The following is a 22,076-nucleotide window of genomic DNA, read 5'->3' on the forward strand; positions in this document are numbered from 1 at the left end:
TCAGCAAGAGAGAAAGAGCGTGATTAAGAAATAGAGGAGAAGAAGGGCGGATAGAAAGAGCTGGAGATGGGACTAGAGAGAAAGAATGAGTGAGAGAATGAAAGAGAGAGAAAGAGAAAAAACTGGAAAGGGAAAGAGAACGACTGGAAAGACAGAAAGTGAACCGGCTTTTATTGATGAGAACCCGGCTCTCTTAATTAAATTCAGAGAGCCGCCTCATAAAGCCGTTTCGTTCGCGAACAACCCATCCATTATTTCTACCTACGGACAGCATCACAACAAGCAGCTTCGTTTTCTCATTTTATACGGAGCAAAATCGCACCTCGACAACCATTCGACTCCATAATTTGGCACATGATTTCACTATGCAGATTGCAATAGGATGGAGATGCAGCAGTTCATCAGCGACCTCCTGATTTCTTCTGGGAAGGAGCAGCCCGACGTCACCAATGTCTGGAACGTGTTCGGAAAGGACACGCTCCATCATGTCCGTCCCACGCAGGAAAAGACGGCAGAAGCAGCAGCGACCAGGAAAAGCAAAGCCAAAGACGGTAAAATGCCAATGAATCCATATAAGGAGATCCAATCTTCTTAAATGTGCTCGTCGTTTGTTCTTATTTTACACCAACGACGCCTGAACTCCCCGTTTGTTTAGTACCTTAAGGAATTCGATGATAACCGATCAGGAAGCGAGAAGACAAATATCAAAAAATGGCGAAAAAGTGACGGCTCTTAGTTCAATACAACGGCCCGTGGGCCCGGCATGCTTTTTTATCCAGTAGTGTGCGGAGAATTGCCTCCCCACCAAGAATCGCGCCCCCTGGCGGTAGCGCGCACGAGATCTGCTTATTCAAGTAAAATACAATTCATTCGTGTGTTACGTCTCGTTTGATGATGACAAGAAATCATAAAAGTTGGTTTCCCGTTTTATCGGTTGATAATTTGACAGTTTATTTCAGTGTAGTAAGCTTTCTGGTCGAGCACATAACATTGTCAATACCAGTGATATTGGGAAGAAAGGGCAAAATAAACATGCTACTTGCTCAAGTGTGCATTACTTTTTTATTACTTTCCCAACAAATAAGAGACGAAATGGTTTTAGTGACATCTTCGCTATTACCTTCCTAAAAAGTGGTTTTATGGTTTTGATGGCATAGCGCGAGTGACGTGTACGCGCTCCCACTCGGGGGAACAATTCTCGGCACAACACAACTTGCTAAACAGAAATGGTCAAAATATAATGGCAGAATATATATATATGACAGTAAACAGAGTACTACTAACAAGAAATTAATTTTGGGGTGCCAACTTTATCCCTATTGTCCCTTTGTTTGTGTAATACAAAAATACTACTGCAGAAACATGACAACAGAAATATTACAAAAAAGTCTTCAGTAATACTACAAAAATACACTATAGAAATACTAAAAACATACTACAGAAATACAACAAAGTTACTACTTTGGAAGAACTTCAAAATTATGAAAAATACTACGAAATGCAACTATCACGAATGGCAGCCACTCCAGCAGCTCCCGTGTTATTTTCGATTGTTCTCGATTGTTCTCAGCTCAGGGATGCTGCTGGAAATGTGAATTTCCCTTCGGGGATGAACAAAGTATCTATCTATCTATCTAGAGTAATTCTACAAAATACTGCAGCCTAGTACTATGGCAACACCATAAATGTACGAGAATAATAATAATAATAACTACTACTTTTGGAAGTACTTTAAAATACTACATATTGCTGCTATAAAAATACTACAATCGAAATAATTCAAAAATATTTATTCAGAAATACTACAAAAACACCACTACAATACGACTACAATAATACTGTAAAACTACTACAGAAATATTAAAACCAAAATATCACTACATACATATTACAACAGAATTACTATAAAAATATTACTGCAGAAATACCACAGATGTACTTAAAAATCTACCATAAACAAATACTACAAAAATACTACAGTAATAATACAAAAATGCTACTAGATAGATAGATAGATAGATAGATACTTTGTTCATCCCCGATGGAAATACTTAAAAATACTACTGCAGAAATACAATAAAAATACAACTACAGTAATACCGTAGTGCAGAATACTATGACAAAAACATTATGACAAAAATATACCAAGGAAATACTACTAAAATTCTCAAAAATAAAATTACAATAATACTCCTGAAATACTAAAGAAATACTCCCAAAAAATAAAAAAATACAACCAAAGTTATACTGGTTGGTTGGATGTTGGCTCCCTTAACCACTAGGGTCATAGGGGCACCATTTCCTGTGGTGTGTCTTAGGCAAGTACAGCCTGGTGGCGCCCATTCTTCTCCAGGTCAAAAGTATTATTACAAAACCTAATGTCAAATTCAGTGCTTAAAACAGGGACCTAATATATAATATAATATAACCTAATATACTTTCTTTCTTTGAGGGCGTTTCAAAACAATTTTAATGAGACTGTTTTAAAAAGAAATATAATATCTAGATATCTGCATGTATATTTATTCATAAGTTAAAACATTCGATCGGTCTCTAGGATTGACCCCTGGGCCACAATTTTTAACCAGTACAGCCAGCAACTCCAAAGAGTTGCCCACCTCGATTTTAAAGGAACAATGTGTTTTATTTAGTGCCTTCTAGTGGTCAATTCAATTAATTAAATGGACAAAAATCGAGCAGGGAGTCAAAAATTCACGGTGCAGGAGATTAATGTTAGAGAATGAAAAAACAAGAGTCACAAGGGACAACAAGAGACGCCCTGAAAGTTTAATAAAACAAAAAAAAAACATGCCGAGGTACATCCAGAAAGATAAAAAGAACTAAAAAAAGCGAAACACCTCTTTGGTGTACTTGATGATGAAATTGAGTTTGAAGGGCATTGAATAAATATTGTACATTTTATTTTGGTTTCATGTTCATAGTTTACATTGTCAATGAACTGTGTGAGGCATATTACCTTAAAAGACTAATTTGTTGTAGTGACTCACTACTTCTTCCCAAAAAGTAAATAACTGAACAACTCTATAGTAAAATGAACTAATTACCAGGTAAAGTAACTATTTCCATTACTTTAAAAATAAGTTGTATGTGAAATAATTTGAAATATTTGAGCAGATACGAAATACCGCAGTGACGTCTTTGACTGGAGTTTACTTGAAGAGATGGAAATTCAGACTATTTTTAGAGTACCTTTTTTTTTTGACTCAACTCACTAAAAAGCGTCAGCTCTTTCGGGTCCCAAACGGTTCTCCAGGTTGTTTTTGTTGCTCTGTACCCTACATTACCAATTATGATGTAACATTATGCATGGAATGACTTAAAAAGGGGTAAAAATAAAGAAAAAGGACAAAAATGGAGAAAAAAAGAAAAAATACAATAACAAAACGAAAATGAGATTAAAGAATAAACTTGATATTTTTATAGAAACACTTTAACACTGAAAAACACAGCAAATATAATTAAAAAAAAAAAAGAAAAACGCAAAACAGTTTGCACATTTTTATGTTCAACAAATTCAAAGTCAACAACACACAATACCCCCAAAAAATGCCTATTGACCAATCACAAGAGAAATAAGGCGGTAACCGGCTGGTGATTGGTAGGGAGCCACTCTGTTCACTTCCAAGAGCCGGGTCACAGAGACATTTCGTTAGCTTACATATCTCACGAATCAGCCTTCATTCGCCTTTTCTTTCGGCGCATTAGTAAATACTATATTCGTAATCACTATATAACTATGTGGTAGTTGCTATTTTGAATGGTGACATGAGCCGAAAATACGTGACGTAAACAACCGGTAGGTGAGCGGAAAACCACGCCACGGAAAACGGTGTCAGGTGTGCAGTGACATTGGTGTTCTGCAGCCACATTAATGCACTGCTTTTGACCATAAGTAACAGGAACGGCGTTGTAACGGTGGAAAAAAATAATGAGTTAGAATCCCTTGTAACTCTATAACGGCGTCATTCCCAACACTGTCAATAAATTATTTTTATCCTGGTTGTACATATTCAACACGTTTGTCACTTGTCACTTGTGCTTAGTTTGAGCCAAGGAAAAGTGAAACAACATTTGACAGTAATCCCTCGTTTTCTGTGGGATTTCTGCGTTGCAAAAACGTCCCGCGATAGTCAAAACCCTCTATGTAAAAACCATTATTTATTTATTCATTTGTTAAATATTCTATTGTGGATTGAAACTCAAAAATAAACCCAACTTACAGGTGCAAGTATTTGTTTAACAAATAAAAGTGCTGTACTTTATTAACCTTTTTTTTTCACAGATAACTTCTGTCCTGTTAAATTATAATTTTAAAAATAATCTTGCCACTTCATTGCACAATTGCGTTGATTAAGCAAGGGATCGCTGTATACCTATTTTATTCAAAAATAGGGTTGCCTAGTTATACACGTTATACTCAAATAAATATGGTATGTATCTCTCTTGTGTGTTAGAAACGCGCCATGTCTGTACCTGCCCCAGCTGCCCCTTCTCATCTCTCGGACAAGCTTTGTCCTCATCGCCCTCAGAAGCTTCAAAAGAGCCCAGACCTCCTGTAACACCAAGCTCCCCAGATGACTCCACCGAACCAAGCATCTCATCTGAGAGCAGGCCCAACCCGGAACCTGGACTACCCTCTCTCAACCCGCTTTCCTCTGTTTTCCCTTGCTCGCCTTTCTGCCACACACACCACCATTTCCACCACCACCACTGCCCCATCAGCGCCTGCCTACCCCACCGGGGTGCTACGTTCCCTTGCCTGGCATCGCTTCAGTCTCGCCTGCACCAGCCCCAGGAGTGCTCCTTACCGGCACCATCCTCCCCGGTGCACCCCTGCATGCACTGCCCGTCGTCTTTCCAGAGACCCTCGCAACTGCTGCAGCACCAGCGTGCCGAACATGCGCAAAAGCGGTCCGGCTTCCTTTGCACGCTGTGCGGACGAGCCTTCAATTCCCACAGCAACCTGCGCATCCACCTACACGTGCACACGGGTGCACGGCCGTACACCTGCCCTGAATGCGGAAAGGGGTTCAGTCAATCGGGGGCGCTCAAGATCCACAGGCGCATCCACACAGGCGAGAGGCCGTACTCCTGCGGCTTCTGCGGGAGGGGCTTCCCCCACCTGGCCGGGGTCCGCGCCCACCAGAGGATTCACACAGGGGAGAAGCCTTATCGTTGTAGCCAGTGTGGGAAGTGCTTCACCCAATCTGGCGCTCTTAAGATTCACACCCGCATCCACACCGGCGAGCGGCCTTTCGTTTGCGACATATGCGGGAAAGCCTTCTCCAACCGTTCCGGCATCCGGTTCCACAACCAAACAATTCACGGGCTGGCCCCAGAGCAGGCGGGGCCCACTGGGGCAAAATTAGGGCGTCCTCGCGTTTATGTGCCCGCTAATCTAAACCCTGCTCACAACCAGGCACGGACCGGGAGTCTGTCTGGATCGGCGCCGGTTTGTGAGAATGCTACGGGTGAAAGCGCAAGGCTGCTTTACGAATGCGAGGATTGCGGTCTGAGATTTAAAGATGCGCCATCGCGGAACAGACACCAAACTTTGGTGCACTACACTGTAGAAGAGGGTCATGAAGATGGAGATGGTGTCACCCCTGACAGTGGAGACTGAACACTTGGTCAAATGCTAGATGGGCTAAATGCCACAGATTTCCGGTGAAAGTAACACTTTCTATCTCCTTTGTAACTGAGCCAAATAACAGCGTTATGGATTTGATAGCTGCTTAATCGAACTCAGTTTATCAAGAGAAACCTTATGTTTGCAGTCAGGGTGCAAAGTGTTTCACTTAGTCTGGAGCTCTTAAGATTCACACCGAAGAGCAACCTTTTTTTATGAGACATCTGCCTTCACATGGCGCACACACACCCTCCCCATGAGAAGGCCGGGACATACTCCTCTTTTTGGAAGTTGATCTTGCGGACCTCACGGGGGCTCAACAGGAAGGGACCGATCCATGGGCCAACCAGGCCTTGTGAAGGCGTCAGGGAGGCTTCCACGCCAAGGGGCATGCTCTGGTTCCCGGCCTTCTTTGTCTTCACGGTCAGAGGGGGCAAAAGCCAATCAGTCTGAAAAGGTTAGGGAAAAGGCCTTGATAGCAGGGCAGTACCCTACACGACTATTATGGTCTGAGATTTAAAAATGCGCCATCGCGGAACAGACACCAAACTTTGGTGCACTACACTGTGGTAGAGGGTCATGAAGATGGAAATGGTGTCACCCCTGACAGTGGAAACTGAACACTTGGCTAAATGCTAGATTGGCTAAACGCCACAGATTTCTGGTGAAAGTAAAACTTTCTATCTCCTTTGTAACCGAGCCAAATAACAGCATTATGGATTTGATAGCTGCTTAATTGAACTCAATTTATCTTGAGAAACCTTATTGTTGCAGTCAGGGTGGTAAGTGTTTCACTCACTCTGGTGCGCTTAAGATTCACACCAGCGAGCACCCTTTTTCTGGGCATCTGCAGGAAAGCCTTCGCATGGCGCACACATCCCCTCCGCAGGAAAGGCAGCATGGTCCATGAGAAGGCCGGGACATACTCCCGTTTTTGGAAGTTGATCTTGCGGACCTCATGGGGGCTCAATAAGAAGAGACCGTTCCATGGGCCAACCAGGCCTTGTGCAGGCGTCCGGGAGGCTTCCACGCCAAAGGGCATGCTCTGGATCGCGGCCTTCTTCGTCCCCACGGTCAGAGGGGGCAAAGGCCAATCAGTCTGAAAAGGTTAGGGAAAAGGCCTTGATAGCAGGGCAGTACCCTACACGACTATTATGGTCGGAGATTTAAAGATGCGCCTTTGCGGAACACCAGATCTTGGTGCACGGCACTGCTGTGGAGGAGGGTCATGAGGAGGGAGTTACACTCATGACAGTAGACACTGAATGTTAGGGCCAGGCTAAATGCTAATTGGGCTAAAAGCCACAGACATCCGGTAAGAATGACACAAAAAAAATGTGTTTTTGATTTGATAGTTGCTCAATTGAACTCCATTTATCTATTTGCATATATAAACTCTTTAAGAGACATCGTCTGTAAATTTGTGAATCCTCGTGCAAAAAACGTTTTCTTTCATTAAAAAAAAACAAAAAAACTATGATTTTAATGATAAGAAAAAAATGCACAAATAATCATATAAACGTGCATTATTTCTAAAATACTCAAAGGTTGAGACCCTGAATTTATATTTATTTTCCATAACATGAGGCTCACCTCTAGGCAGCTGACATTATTGTCCGCCGTATTATTGCTTCAGATTTAAAAAAAAAAAAAGTTGTGAAAGGGTGGGCAAAAAAATGTAAGGAAAATTGGCGCAATTTGGTCACTTTTTGTCTACTTACTCTATTCTTCCTTGCGCTTTGTAGCACCCAATTTAGGTTTCATTATGCAATACAGTGACATCTAGTGGTCAAATATTGCAGTTTCCCTTAGAAATAATACATGACACTTATTACACAGGATGAAAGAAAGGAGGCGCTATGTTTTAAATTGCGTGTGCTATACTTTTGCCGTATGCACACATGTAAGGTGGATATCAAAATGTATTGAACGCCACAATTTACTTCTAACAGAAGACGAAATCACCCCCCAGATCCCCATTTCTTTATAGTTCAACTGTGTTATTTGTTGTTTTTGTGTATGTTTTAACAGGAACCTAAATTATTTTTCCCGCGTCCAGTTAGTTTTGCTAATGACATTTGGTACAAAAGTTATTGCTCGTCCTTCCACAATAAAAGACAATCAAACCTCCAAAGAACTGAAAAAGTGGAGTTCTTCAAAAAGGTTCGGGGATTACAGTATACTAAATAAACCAAAAGTTCAAACGACATCGCATCTAATTGACTATTACTTCTACAACAACTGCGCTTTCCCTCGGAGGGTTGTTATGACAGTACAGTTTAAATTAAAACATTCTAATGCTACTTGTACAACTAGCAGTAATACACAATAGTTGTTGTAACCACAAGCAGAATTCAAACTATGAACCCATGGAAATTAGTAGCAAGAAAAAGCAGTACTTGATTGTGTTAGCGCCTGCAACCAGCACGCAGAAAGTGTTTCATTTATTTCATCATCAAATTGTCTTCCCCAAACTCCCTGTTTCATGTATTATGACCTAAGACCATTTAATGAAGAGGGTTCCCTAAATACGCATTTGAAAACCAAGTCTGCGTTACTTTACTTGATTTAGTGCGATTGTTCTGCCTTGTGATGAAAAATATAGTTTTCAGCGCCTTCTACTGTTCAACCTGTTCATTGTTAAGAAAGAGGAAGCAGCAGAAACATGGAGACTATGTTACGCTCCGTGAAAGTTCCTCAATTTGTTGTTGCATTGGATAATTATTGTCCATAAGTATGAAAACGATTGTGATGACTTTCTGGATGTACTGTTTTTTTTTTGTTTTGTTTTTTAAATCTTAGGACTTTACTCGGTATTAGCACGTGTTACCAGCTCAGTAGCCTAGATGGTAAGGCGCCCGCTTTGAGACTGGGAGGTCGGTGGTTCGCGCCCCGGCCGAGTCATTCCTAAGACTTAAAAAGTGGTCGGCGGCGCCCTCTGTTGGCTGCGGCTGCATCGGCTCGCTACAACGGGTCAGGTGCAATCGACATTTCGTTCTGTGTACATTGTTACACAGAATGACAATACAAGGAAATTATTATTATTATTAGCTTAGCACAATGTTTTTGTATAGTTAGCAAGCTAACGGCAGGTTGTTGTCCTTTTTTACGCCGATCTTCTGAGGCCGAGGTTGAGGCCATTGTTGAATAAACAGCAGAAAAGTCAAGAAGTTTGTTTATTCAGGATGTCGTTCACTAGTTGTCCAGTTTAGTCAAATTGGTGAAACTTGGGAGCGAGGGCAGCTGCGTGATTTATCAGCAATTATGTCAAAACGCTGATGGAGCATTTATTTACCGTTTTTTAAACAAATGTGGATTTAAACCCTTTAAACTGTGTCCATTGATGGATTATTTATTTTTTGTGTGCCCATTTAATTAAGCTTTATTGTGCCAAATAGATACAAAAATGACCCCAACCACCCCTTGCAACACACACTTCAACATTTTGACTACTATGATGTCCACAACCAAGGCACTTGTTGCACAGGGTATAAACCAGCTATAGAATGACAAATAGAAGCACCATTTATTTGTAAATAACCATTAGCGTGAATGATACATTCAAGAGCAGTTTAAAATGTTTTTTTATACAGTAAATGCGTGTAGGATTCACTGCTTAATTGAAAAGAGGGAAATATTTTCTCCTCAACATATATTCAACTTTACAATCTGTCCTATGTGTCATTTTGTGTTATAAAATATAAGCAATTTGAGCACGGGTGGCCAACTTGGTCCTCAAGAGCCACATGTGCTGCAAGTTTTGGAGGTTTCTCTTCTCCAACTCAGATGACGCCAATTTTCAGCTTGTTAGCAAGCTTTGTGAGAGCTTGATAATGATCCAGGTCATTGGAATCCCCTGTATTGGAGCAGAGAAACTCCAAAACCATGCAGGACATGCGGCTCTCCAGGACCGAGTTGGCCACCCCTGAATTAGAGCATGTTGCAGTCAGTATTCTACAAACAACTGTGTAGTCCACATTTGAAAGAAAAGAGCGGCCATAAAACAAGTAAACATTTGTAACACGTGTAAAATGTTTTGAGCTCACTCGAATCACCGAGAGGCAACTTGAAGTAAATGCCCCCTCACGTCGATCCAAGTGCATCAGGTGCATATTTCTGTTTGTAATTTGTGGTTTTCCTGAAAAATCTTGAATGAAAGTGCAGCCTGTGGTGAAACAAATCATCCATTAAAAAAAACATGAGATATCAAGCGTCACATTCTTCTTATGTCCAACATGTATTTTGTTCTTATTCCATAGCCTTAATAATCCTTTGATGGCTTTACGATGTGATCACATTTGATATCTTGCATCACTGGAGATTCCCCTGTGTAAGCTTTGGACAACACAGTCTTTCCCAGTTTTTGTGGTTCTTTTCTCACAATGGTTCGTCATACTTCCGCAGTAAAGAGTGAGAGGACTTGGGCTCGGCATAGACCGTGTCTGCAGGTAGTAGTGCATTGGCGTGCGGAGCGGGAGTGCAGTAGCCATTGTCGAGCATCCTGTGGGAAGGGCAATCGTAGCTCCCTGTGTGGTCGCAGTGCTGCAACGTGTTGCCGTGACCGGACCCCGCAGATGATGCGCACTCCTGCTCGCCAAAGGGGGTTGCATATTCCGGCTCTGGCGGAAGCGGCTCCGCGTATTCCGGCAAGTTGTTTGGGGAATCGTAGTAGCTGAACGTGAAGGGGATGGTGTAGCCCTCGTTTGAGGTAGGCCGGAATGTGGAGCCCACCTTCTGTCCAACATCCGGCTTGGCATAAGCTATAAAAAGACAAAAGTTGATCTCAAACACCATATAGAAATCTAAAGATGAAATTGACACAATCCTGCACGTAGGTTCTCATTTCCCAGTAGGTTCCCTGTCTCTCTTTCTCTCTCCCATCCCTCCCGACCTTACCTTATTTGGTTACTTACTTCTGGGTTCAATTTTCCTCCCCAAAAAACTTTTAAAAAATTGATAAAGTACAGCACTTTTATTTGTTAAAATCATGCTTGAGCCTGTAAATAGGGTTTGTTCTTTGGTATCAATGTATAATAGAGTATTTAATCTAAAAAAAAAAAAATTCTACTTTGCAAGTTTTGACTATTGCAGGTCTTTTCTGGACTGCAAACGCCCCAAATGAAGGATTACAACAAAGTCAAGAGTTAAATGCGGAAAAAATGTCTATTTGTGTAATGACGTTGCCCATGCAAAATGTATGAGATGGTTTGTCCGTCACTAGTCATGTAAACGATTCACTCAGATTGGTCCAAAAACACATTTTATGATCCCGGTCGGACTATTTCCTTCATTTAAACGTTTCCATTGATCTCCATTAGGTGACAGAGCCCCATTTAATCACCCCCTCACCTCTATTCATTTATCATTCTCACAAGAGTCCAATCAACTGGCTAGTGTACAAGACCTTGAAAAGCCTCAATTCCAGAAGCCTTTTAATTAGATGGGCCGGACGAGGCTTTGTCTTAGTTTACAACCACAATAACGGGGGGCGCCGTCTTGGGGGAGGGAGTCCTTTATCAAGAGGCCTTTCAGAGAGGCTCAACAGACCAAAGATAGGAATGTTTGTCCAGTGGACTGGGTGACGGCCTCAAGAATGGACGACCCCAAAGGGTACCAGGGACCCCGCTTACAGCGGGAAAAACAAGGGCACGGATAACTATTACAAAGTCGATGGCCGACCGAAAAAGACTGAACACAAAACTAAAGACTAATATGATTCTGACCGTTGAATGAGGGGCTCGGTAGATAGTCGTGGATATTGCGCTCCAGAGGGTAAGAGATGAGCTCCGACGGAGGGGGGGGTAGGGGCTTCGACTGGTAACCCTGGCAACCTGCTTAACACACAAGTCACGGTTACACTTTAACTCTAATAAACAACTTTTGTGTCAAATTCAGGAAAGGCGCCGGCATACTTTCTGGCACGGTGTACTTCATTTGGGAACCCTTTTTCCTGCATGGGACAAAAAACAAACTCTGAAACACGATAAACCATGCTGATTTGTAAATAAATGAAAGAATGAATAATTGACTGAATTAAAACCAAATCAATACATTTATTTTGTTTGTCATTGGAGTTTCTCGCTGATGCTTTTGGGTTGAAGGATTACAATTCATTTTAAGCTGACCCCCACTCCCCCTCTTGTGTATAGGATTATTATTTTTTTAATGTTCCTGCTTACTGGAGAAGTGTATAAACAAGTCCAGATAAGCTGTCAAAATATTAAATCATGATTTATCGCTTTATTATTATTAGTTTATTCACAGTCAATCGCATAGAATTTACAGTCTTCGCACCTACTAGTATTTGTGTTAGCTGCACTAGCTGCGTTAGCATTAGTGGGAATCACGATAAAGAATCCACTTATTAATAATGCGTTTAACTTAGACCACGATCTGTACCATACAATACTTTGTTCAAATGTTGTTTTTCGACAACAGAATGATGTAAATGAATATAATAGTATTATAAAAACAACGCCAACCTTCTCTTCCACCATATTATAGCCAACAAACATCCAAAGCATATGAGTAGTCCCAGGACCACTCCCACTGCCATGACGACTGGTTGAGCAGATCCTACAAAGCCAGAAGTAATTCATTTGTATTTTGTATGTACTTTAAGATTTTAAAAGGTAGTATATGGTAGTACTTTGCTTGGACTCCACTAACACAGGACTTTCTGTGGGAGTGGGAAATGTGATCGGAGAGGCCGCGTTGGCTTTGCTGGACTGAAATTCTGTCAAAAAACGAAGGGAAGGTGTGATCAGGGCAACATATGAAAACGTTCTACAAAATGATAAAGCCTGAGACAACACATACCGTCAGGTGGCCGAGACCTTGGTGTGACCTTGACAGGGCAGCCCAGGATCTGGAGTTGAACCGACGCTCGGCTTTGAAAACTCCGAGGCCGCAAGCGGACAAAGCGAGCCACGGCAGGTGGAAACAGGCTGTTGAGCACCCTGAAGTGACCGTCAGATAAGGCCACGAAAATCTTGAGAAGAAAGTGAGAGATGATTTATTAATTTATCCGGTGAGCAGGATCAATTGCAGTCATTGGCATAAAAGAGCGTATACTTTGGTCCATCTCCATACAAGCCACTTGATATACGAGAAATACGGGATATGAGATCTTTTTCAAACAAAAATCTTGCCCCCACATACCAGACGAAACCAGCGCAGGGCAGGAAATTAAATACATTATTATCATAATCTTATTCAGTTACTGTATGAATGTATTTTTAGTGATCAGTGTTTTTATGTTGTTTTAAGTCAGTTGTTGTTTGCAGATGACACAGCGCTTGTGGCTGATTCTGAGGAAACATTGAGAAGGTTGGTAATGGAGTGTGGAAGAGTTTGTGATCGGCGTAAGTTATGTGTGAATGTCGGGAAGAGGAAGGTGATGAAGTGTTCACTTGATGGAGTGGGCATGGCGGTAGAAATAAGGTTGCATGGACAGGTGCTGTAAGAAGTTGAAAGCTTTCGCTTGGGTTGTAATGTGACTGCAGTTGGTGGAATGGAGTGCGAAGTATTGCACAGAGTGAATCAAGGAAGCAAGGTTTTGGGTGCTCTGAGGAGAGTGATGAGTAACATGAGTATGAGTGTTAAGAGAGGACTGTCTGAGAGTGTGATTGTGCCGACTGTATGGTGCAGAGACTTGGAGCCTGAGCGCAGATTTGAGAAGGAAATTAAATGTATTTTAGATAAAGTGTTTGAGGAGTATGTTAGGAGTGACAAGATTGGACAGATTGAGAAATGAAATTGTTGAGAGACGGAACTGGAGTAGTCGTGGAACTGAGCAAGCGTGTGGATAAGAGAGTACTCGGTTGGTTTGGACACATGCAGAGGTTAGATGAGGAGTGAGTGTTGAAGAGAATCTACAGTGCAGAAGTAAATGGAAGGAGACCAAGAGAAAGGGCACAATTGACGTGGATGGATAGTGTTATGACTGCACTGCAGGAAAGAGGTCTAAATCTAGTGGAAGCTAGAGCTCTTGATGGAGATAGGAATGAGTGGAGAGCTGTTGTAGAAGGATAGTGGGATGTTTAAATGTGTTCTAAGGGATTGGCAGGGCACCTGTATGGTACGGCAGGGGTAAACCAGTAAAAGCTGTCGGGCCCTGCTGTTGAACAGAAGAGTGTGTTGTATCACCCTGACCCGTGTGACATGCCTGCTTTTTCTTGTGTCCCGTTTCATCTGGAGGGACGAAAGCATCACCAACTTGGGTGCCGAGGTGCTTAACTTGTTTGGGTGTTTTGGGCATTTGGGTTGGCCATGGTCAATTTTTTTGTGTGTGTTTTTTTCTACTTTTCCCCTTTTTTATTTTCTTTGTTTGTCTTGCTGTCGGTCACCCCTGTCAAGGGATATGACCAGGGTGGATAGATAGATAGATTATAGTATTTTTATAGCTATTTGTGTTAACTTGGATACATTTGGAAGACCAAGAATGGATTGATTGGTTTTCAGTTATTTCTTTTGGGTAAAATTTATTCAAGATGAGAGAAATTCTAGATACGAGCTCAATCATGGTGTGTGTAGAGGTGGACGGACACATTTAATAATAAATTAGAAAAAAATCATTTTAATAGAACTCTTAACAGGTTTTTTCATCATTTCTACCGCTAAAACGGATCAAATTTTGGATCAAAATTTCACAATTGAAATCTGTGCTACAAAAATTGGATGTTTTCCAAGTTGCATTCATTAAAATATTTGCTCCAAACTGTTAAAAGAGGACTGCATGAAGTTGTATTCTAAATGAATGCTCTGTAGTGTTTTAATTTCAATGTTTATGAAAACCATTACAAAAATAATCTAGTTTAATAAACCTTTTTCTAAAGGAATGAGGTGCATGAGCTCTTGGAGCACTTAGTGATTATCTGTGCACATCCGTGATTAAGGGGATAATTGCTGCACAACCAAATGGCATTTTTTTTACCAACCATTTCTTCTTTGTTGACAGCTTCTTTGTAAACTTTCCAGTTCTTTCTGTCTCTGCTAAACTGTAGCGTGTAGGATGTGATGTGGTTCTCGCCAAATGCGGTTGTGATCACTCCTAAATAAAACAGTGGAAAGATGTTCTTTCATCTCACATTATGTTAGTTACACTGTCAAAATGTGACAACCAAGGTCTGAAAAGTCCCCCAAAAGTTGCCACATTAATGAGAATGTATAGGTAACGTTTGCGCGAGGGGAACGCCGGCGGTGCATTTGTCGGCAAAACTAAACGGAGCAACGCATATCACCTACAAAGAACTGGTAAGCATGCAGACTTTTATATCAGCACTGGTGTATGGGGATACTCCATTTACAATATAATGGTAAAGATTCTGTGGACTAAAGTCAGGCAGACTAGACAATTTGGATAGATAGATCCGTGAATATTGCAGGAGGAAGACTGTTTGGGTCAGTTGCTAGACTTTCAAATGCTACAGTCAGTTTCTCTTAATGGCACCTTTGTGTTTTCCGACATGGTGAGCCACTTCATTTGACAGCTGCACAATATTCATTTGACTAATCATTGCCAATGGTGTTGAACAGTAGAACTGTTTTGTTGTTGTTTTTCTACCGTTTACTGGCCTTACCCACTGTTACGGTTTACTGCAGTCCGTCATGGTGTCGTCACGTCCTTAGGTTACATGAGTGCAAAGGCTCAATATTGATTAACGACAATCTGTTGTCCGTTGAGTGTCATTCGAGTCAAAAATCAGTTTTGAATAGGCATGTTGTAGATGAGTTTATGAAGGAGCTTCAGCCTACCAGTGATTAAGCTTTTATCCGAAATTCCAATCTCCACCCATGGCGAAGGATCGAGCCCAGCAGTCCAGACTAGCCCCGTGTGTACAGAATGCCCGTTCCTGCTAGACCAGTACAAATTGTGCTCTGGGCTTTCTTTGTCCCCAAAAGATGAGGCGTTCAAGCCATACACCTTCAGGATGTTATTGCATTCTGTTGAACAATCAGAAGAAAGGAGATGGCATTTCATTACATAGAGGTAACATTTTTTAGAAATTCCCAGGGAATTATGTTTATGGACAGCAAATATGCGACTTGTAAACATGTACCTTGAGTGAACACAAGCTTCTTATCAGATAAGGACCCCCTGTCAGAAGAGAAAAATAATACTTTAATAGAAAGCATGCTGTTTCAAGCATCGATAACATGCGGTTTACGGACGTTTTCGAGAGGACGCCGTTGGAAAAAGTGGACTCGTACAGCGTGAGACTCTTCCCACGGCTCAAACTCACACGACTTCCGAAAGTGTCGGACATTGCTCCTGCGTGCACTGCAGACTTGCAGATCACCGAAGTCTGAAGCAGAGACAAATACAAATAAACACTTGCATGCAGATGAGATTTAGCTTCTTTTGCACTCTAGCAAAAACAAAAACTGTTTTCAGAAAAGCCCTATGTTTACTTAATGGTTCAAATCAGCAATGAGTACAATTTATATATTGTATTTTTTTCCCAATTAATTGCAAATGAAATTGTTTTGTGACTAAGCACCATTTTTTTTAAGTAATGGCGTCCAAATTTGTGGGCCACGACCTGTTTTTAAGCAGCCCGGGAGTGCTACTCAAAATCATATCAGCTAAAAAGAGTTTCATATGATGTTGATTTCATAAATTTACAAAAATGCTCATTAATAGTTTAAAACGATTCATCCGTTAAAATATTCATGTACCGTACATAAGCCGAATTAAGAACTACAAAGTACATTACTGAAATCAGGGGGACGGCTTATATGCCCATATTAAACGAAGAGTCAGACTATCAGTGGGTTTAGCTCTATCAGCTCATACCCCTTCCTTTTCCTGTTCCCTCAATTGGCCCTGTCCAGATTGTGGTTGAGAGGGATCACATCTCATTTTTTTTAATTTAGTGTGTTATAGTGCCTGTTTTTTTTTTGCCCATAATAAAGAGCCTCAAGAGTGTTAGTAATAAGGTAGGGGAAAAGTGGAAAATAGTGACAACAATGACTAAGTCAAATGGAATTGATTGCAAAATATGAAAATCCATCGAAGCCCTGCTTAAGGGTACCATAAACGGTTTAAAATGGTTTTATTTTTTGACTTTATTACCAGTATCTTATTCTTTATCATCTATACAATAAAATAATTATCGTTATTTAGCTACATGTTTCGTTAATATTTTGGGCAAATATTTCTTTAAGTATGTGGCTAGTTTAGATCAGTTTGAGGTGGTCGGCTTATATGCAATGAAACCTTAAATGCAAGTGTATACGATAAAAACCAGATGTTTTTAAACTTGTCGGCTACTAAAATAGTCATTACTTGCAGCCCTACTCTTGACCAACTCATAACTTGACTTTCAAATGCCACATCCTTACATCACGGTAGCCTTGATCAGGACCTCCCCAAATGTCTCCCGCCACATCCTTACACCCAGCGGGACAGTAAACACTGAAAAGTAGAAAACATTTCTTCACACATGATCTCTTTACTAGCCAACAAAAAGACACAGGATTCACCAACCTCAAACGTGTTGAGCTAAAATGCGAACCTCGTTGTAGACAAGAAATGACATCTGCAAAAACAAGAATGGAACCAAAATGTCATAAGTTGTTGAGTATGCATTGAAGGCCTTACGTAATAACCCAATTCCCCCGCCATCATGACACAGAAATGAGATGAGCCCAGTGTGTAGCTATATTAAGGGGCGAGCGGCCATCGGCATGGAGATGAGCTAGGCCTTTGTTACGTTTGACCGACGAGCACGGCGACTGGCTCTCGTGTGATCCCGGCTCACAGACGACGGTTTGTGCGTCCAGACATGGCCGCGTTTCACAAACGAGCAGCAGGAAAACAGGGAACTGCGATAGACGCAGCGCAGCACGCATTGCTTCATCCTTTGGACTAAGTATAGACTCCTGTTAAGACCAAATCACGTGGCGAAGGGAAAAAAACAAGAGTCCCTATCTTTTTGTCCAACAACAAGATGCCCCTTATAAAATACACGTCATTTAGCTGGCGTCAGACCCGGTGACAGTACAAAGAGAAGAATCAACCCTCTTTGAACAACACACTAAATCCAAAGGCCTATTGCCATTCATGTTTAGTGAGAACTAAGATACCAACTTCAACACGTCAAACAGAGGCTGAATGCCAATCCGTTCTGACATCTACAAATGCACACGAAAACGTTTTTATCTAGTCTGTCGCCCGGGGCAACAAGTGTGTTATATTCACCTGGATAAAGGTCCGTGGCATAGGACATCAGGAAACCCCGACCAGACCGATGTAAACCAGACTTGAAGGTTATTATCGCTTCATTGCTAGAGAGCGTCATATTCTTCTGTGGGGTGCTGAGTTTCCCACACACCGGACCTGTGGATGAACAAAAAGATGTGAAATTACATTTTGGGATGGTTTCAACCTGATGTTAGATTTGAAAAAAAATTGTCCGCGCCCACGATCCGGCGTTCGCTAGTCGCGGGAAGCAAGTCACTCTGAATGCAAAAGTGGATCTTCCGTGGTGAGCGATGGCGGTGTCGGGAATGGAAAAACAGGTCAGTAGCCGAGACAGGAGAGCAAAAACGTGATCGGAGTCGTAAGCGAGTAGTAAACCAGGAAAGGAGAGTAGACGTGGTCGGGGACAAAAGAGGTCGAAAGCCGGGACGGCAGAGTAGACGTGGTCAGGATCAAAAACGGAAGGATTATAAAACTTAGTTGATGGGTGACTAGTAATTATCGAATAGTTGTTGCACTTCAAATTTAATAATATCAATGGAAGTCTGAAAAAGCAGATGATAAACAGACACACACACAACCATGTGAATGGAGGCCTATTTATGGAAATAACTCAAAAATGTGATTCATTCTTTTTTTTTTTCTGGAAGTTGCACCAAATCGGGGACCTTCAGCAGTATTCAAAATCTGTATCAACATGTGATACAGATTTTTCTTTCCGTGTTTTTTCGCAAGTACAAAATGGAACGTCCGCACTTTCCGCACAGCATGAGTGAGGTTATTATTACAGCGTTGCAGACTGTCCCTACTTGTAGGAACAGTAACCCGGCAGAGAAAAAAAGAACATTTCAGTCATGACTCAGGTATTGAGGTATCCAATAACAAACCGACTGGCAATCTAACAGTGTGATCCCTCTGTCATCAATTTCTCAATTGTCCTTTTGGTGCCGAGCCAAACGTGGCTGCCCGAGGCATAACTTTGCATCTCTGAGTTGAATGGTTACGGTAGTGCGTCAGGGAATTGGCCTGATTGGTTGTGCCGGAGCGTGCATTTCACACCTAAGCCTTCAGCAGAGGCAAGATCCTAGGCCCCAGCCTGACGGACCTAGAATGTCAATCATTATGTCTGGGCCGGGTTTCTCTCTTGCTGACTTTTTTTTTTAATCCACCCTTATCTTTGTCTCAGGTTCATGGTTCAATTTTTAACCCGTCAAACTGACAGATGGCCTTAAAATTGTCCCGTGAACTCTTAAAAAAAATAAAAATAAAAATAACTCAATGATGGAAAACTGTCGGTAAATGTAACCCCTGCAGTCACAGAACGCATAGCTGGGGGCTGGTGTAAGCCTAAATCACCTTTTATCCTCCCGAGTCACCAGAAAAAAAACATGAAATTTCAAGCTTTCTTTGGCTTCTATCCTGCAAATTAATTTAATTGGTTGGGGAAAACAAAATAGGATGAAAAGGTCATATTAAACACTGATGGCCCTTACCTAAGATGAGTTGCCCACTCTTATCTGTGATGAAAAGGGAGCCATTCCTGCAACCAGGACTTTTTTCGATGTCAAAATCCCCAAAAACAAGACGCAGTGTGCGCCCTTCTGGGACATGGAGATTCCACTTGCACAAGCTGTTACTGGGATATGTGCCCGGGTAGTTGCGGGAGGACAAAGTGCCAGACTCTGTGCCCAGAAGGGTGTGTCCACAGCCGTCACCTACAATACAATACAATTCTTTATTACCGCATTAATTAATGCATAATGCACACCCCAAAATTTTGATCAAAAATCAGTACCAAATTTTCCTTTACTTTTTCTCAGCTCAAACTGAGCATTGTTAGGAACACACATTGTTGAATAAGTGGGGCCACGATCAAAATCATTTATTGACATTGTTAAAAACAATACCAACATAAAATTGATGATGTTTTCATTTAATGTCCTTCAAAGCCTGATTTGTTGTCTCTCCTGCTTTTTTACGTTTGTTTATATCTTTCAGGATGACTTTCTGTTTCCTCCGTTCTCTTACATTTGTCACTGGTACCATGACAAAAAATAGTGTGATCATGAGATAAAACCTAAAGCCTTTTCTTATGTCATTTATATCACTGGTGGTCTAGTGGTTGCGATTTGGCACGCTCATGATTGCAAGCTGAGCTTGGTTACCCTTGCATCCAATGTTTTGAGGTTGTGGTCAGCAATATTTTTCGATCATTGCACAACTACAGTAATGTACTACAGTAAAACTTAATGTATATCCCGCACTATGACTTAAATTTTTTTTTTTTTTTAGGTAATATCAAAAATGGTCCGCTGCCAAATTTCAGAACACAATGCTAGTCAAAAGATTCACCCACCCTTGGGTTAGTGTTTTATCAGTTTCAGGGTTCGTACACTTTTTATGGCCAAATTCAAGCATTACTTTAAGCACTTTTAAAGCTAATTTCCCAATTTTTCCAGTACCCTGTATCTTGGTTTCTTCACCTGTTCTCTTTGACGCGACGTATAGGGCGCAATGGCACTTCACATTAGACATGGCACTCCAAAATAAACCCAAATAGAGACATTATTATACAATGGCGCTTCACATGATAACGCCAACAAACTTATGCCAGCTGCTGTTAGTCACAAGGGAAGAAAAAAATGCAATTGCAAAGGTAAGCCACCAAAGCAGAAGTGTTGGTGTCATTTCTAGGCATACTTGATTTTTGTTTTACATCATTTAATGCGTGATCTCGAGTCAGACTGCCGGAAAATATGGCAAAAAAATCTGAAACACTTCACCTATAATTCAAGCATCATCCAAATGTCTGTCTCTCAATTACATGTTTTTTTTTACTAAGTACCTAAAATTACCGTAAATTCCGGACGATAAAGCGCACATGATTATAAGCCGCACCCACCACTTTTTAGGTGTTTTGCCACTTTTGTACGTACATAAGCCGCACCCATGTATAAGCTGCGTGTGCCCACATTAAAACTCGTGACAAATTCACCAGATTAACCCAGACCATCCTGAAAGTTCCATGACTGTAATTTTTTTGGTTTGAACAAATTTATTGACACTAATAACAGAAAAAAATCATGACAATCTCAACAGCAATTAAGCACATTCACAATATTATATTTCAATATGACGTTTAACAGCAAATACAATGTGAGGTTTGAACAACCCAAGATAGTACACAAACCTAGAATCTCAGTCGGCATCATGAACAGAAAATGATACCCGTAAATAACGTATGATGCAGACTTGTAAAGTCCGGGTCCCGTTGAAAGTAATCCAAGGAAACAAAATGTATATTTCCAAAGTTAAGGGTGGGAAAAATATATATCCACTATTGTCTGCTGCGACAACAGACAGATCTACGGGTAACTCAGCTTTACTCCAATTCCTATCAGCCCGCGTTTGATCCGCCCCTTCTTTTTCATTCGTCCGTAGAACACATAACAGAATAAATCTCTAAAATAAATACATTACAAAAATATACAGTTGCAAATACATATTATACATAGTTACACATATTTAAGAAGAAAGACGGTACACGGAGAGAGTTTTCAAAGCTTTAATAATAATATAACTTTCATCCCAAACCGTGCCTTTGAAAGGTACCAACATGCTAGTTAGCATCACGCTCGCAACGTATCAAACGTACTTGTTAAAGTAAAGCATCTCTTAATTGTGAAATTCACCGTAGCTCGTTCTCAACTTCCTCCTCTTAACTACTGCCATCTAGGGCGATACCCTCAATATCGGAACATACCTTAACTTTGCAATGTATGCTTAAACGTAGAGGTTGCAGTCTTTCCTGGCGCACATAATCTACTAGTCTTAATCTTACATTTTATACTCCAGCACCGCTGGTGGCCGTCAGAAAAATTCCATAAATTGTCCGCTTCACTGAATAAGCCGCAGGGCTGAACATTTGGGAAAAAAGTAGGGGTTTATAGTCCGGAATTTACGGTAAATAGCATTTTGAATACGTATTGCAATATAGGAAGGAAACAAAGTGCCTCAAATATTTATAAAAACGAATAAGACCAAGTTTAAACTGGAATACCTAATTTTTCCCCTTTTTACACTATGATTAATAACAACATCTGGTTTATGACCTGACTTCAGTTGTTGCAACATACACACAAACTAGATAGATAGATAGATAGATAGATAGATAGATAGATAGATACTTTGTTCATCCCCGAAGGGAAATTCACATTTCCA

At 41.0% G+C, this 22,076-nt stretch overlaps 2 protein-coding genes across 3 annotated transcripts in view; one reads left to right on the top strand and one right to left on the bottom strand.

The window, feature by feature from the left end:
- The first annotated feature begins 243 nt into the window (after window positions 1-243).
- Window positions 244-9,860, top strand: LOC148371968 (uncharacterized). Its single transcript, XM_088326609.1, has 2 exons — window positions 244-551; window positions 4,476-9,860. Exons 1-2 carry the CDS (start codon window positions 383-385, stop codon window positions 5,642-5,644), a joined length of 1,338 nt encoding a protein of 445 aa, XP_088182735.1. The 5' UTR covers window positions 244-382; the 3' UTR covers window positions 5,645-9,860.
- Window positions 9,158-22,076, bottom strand: part of LOC148371969 (discoidin, CUB and LCCL domain-containing protein 1) — a 17,920-nt gene continuing 5,001 nt past the window's right edge. The window contains exons 2-15 of one of the 2 annotated variants that reach the window (XM_088326607.1): window positions 19,349-19,570; window positions 17,856-17,993; window positions 17,142-17,193; window positions 16,997-17,069; window positions 15,824-15,957; window positions 15,712-15,749; window positions 15,407-15,595; window positions 14,590-14,702; window positions 12,470-12,641; window positions 12,300-12,386; window positions 12,133-12,226; window positions 11,563-11,600; window positions 11,374-11,481; window positions 9,158-10,410 (exon numbers count right to left, since the gene is read on the bottom strand). In XM_088326607.1, coding sequence (XP_088182733.1) covers window positions 10,028-10,410; window positions 11,374-11,481; window positions 11,563-11,600; window positions 12,133-12,226; window positions 12,300-12,386; window positions 12,470-12,641; window positions 14,590-14,702; window positions 15,407-15,595; window positions 15,712-15,749; window positions 15,824-15,957; window positions 16,997-17,069; window positions 17,142-17,193; window positions 17,856-17,993; window positions 19,349-19,570 — 1,841 coding nt within the window. In that variant the 3' untranslated portion in view covers window positions 9,158-10,027. Of the gene's footprint in view, window positions 10,411-11,373; window positions 11,485-11,562; window positions 11,601-12,132; window positions 12,227-12,299; window positions 12,387-12,469; window positions 12,642-14,589; window positions 14,703-15,406; window positions 15,596-15,711; window positions 15,750-15,823; window positions 15,958-16,996; window positions 17,070-17,141; window positions 17,194-17,855; window positions 17,994-19,348; window positions 19,571-22,076 lie in introns of both variants that reach the window. The other variant, XM_088326605.1, reaches the window with a different exon arrangement.

This window comes from Urocampus carinirostris, chromosome 2, assembly GCF_059441175.1.
Source record: "Urocampus carinirostris isolate Australia breed hairy pipefish chromosome 2, RoL_Ucar_1.0, whole genome shotgun sequence".
In the NCBI taxonomy this organism is placed as follows: domain Eukaryota; kingdom Metazoa; phylum Chordata; class Actinopteri; order Syngnathiformes; family Syngnathidae; genus Urocampus; species Urocampus carinirostris.

Coding starts and splice junctions, on each gene's coding strand:
- LOC148371968 (XM_088326609.1), top strand. CDS start 383: ATGGAGATGCAGCAGTTCATCAGCGACCTCCTGATTTCTTCTGGGAAG. Junction 552..4,475: donor GAAAAGCAAAGCCAAAGACG/GTAAAATGCCAA, acceptor CTTGTGTGTTAG/AAACGCGCCATGTCTGTACC.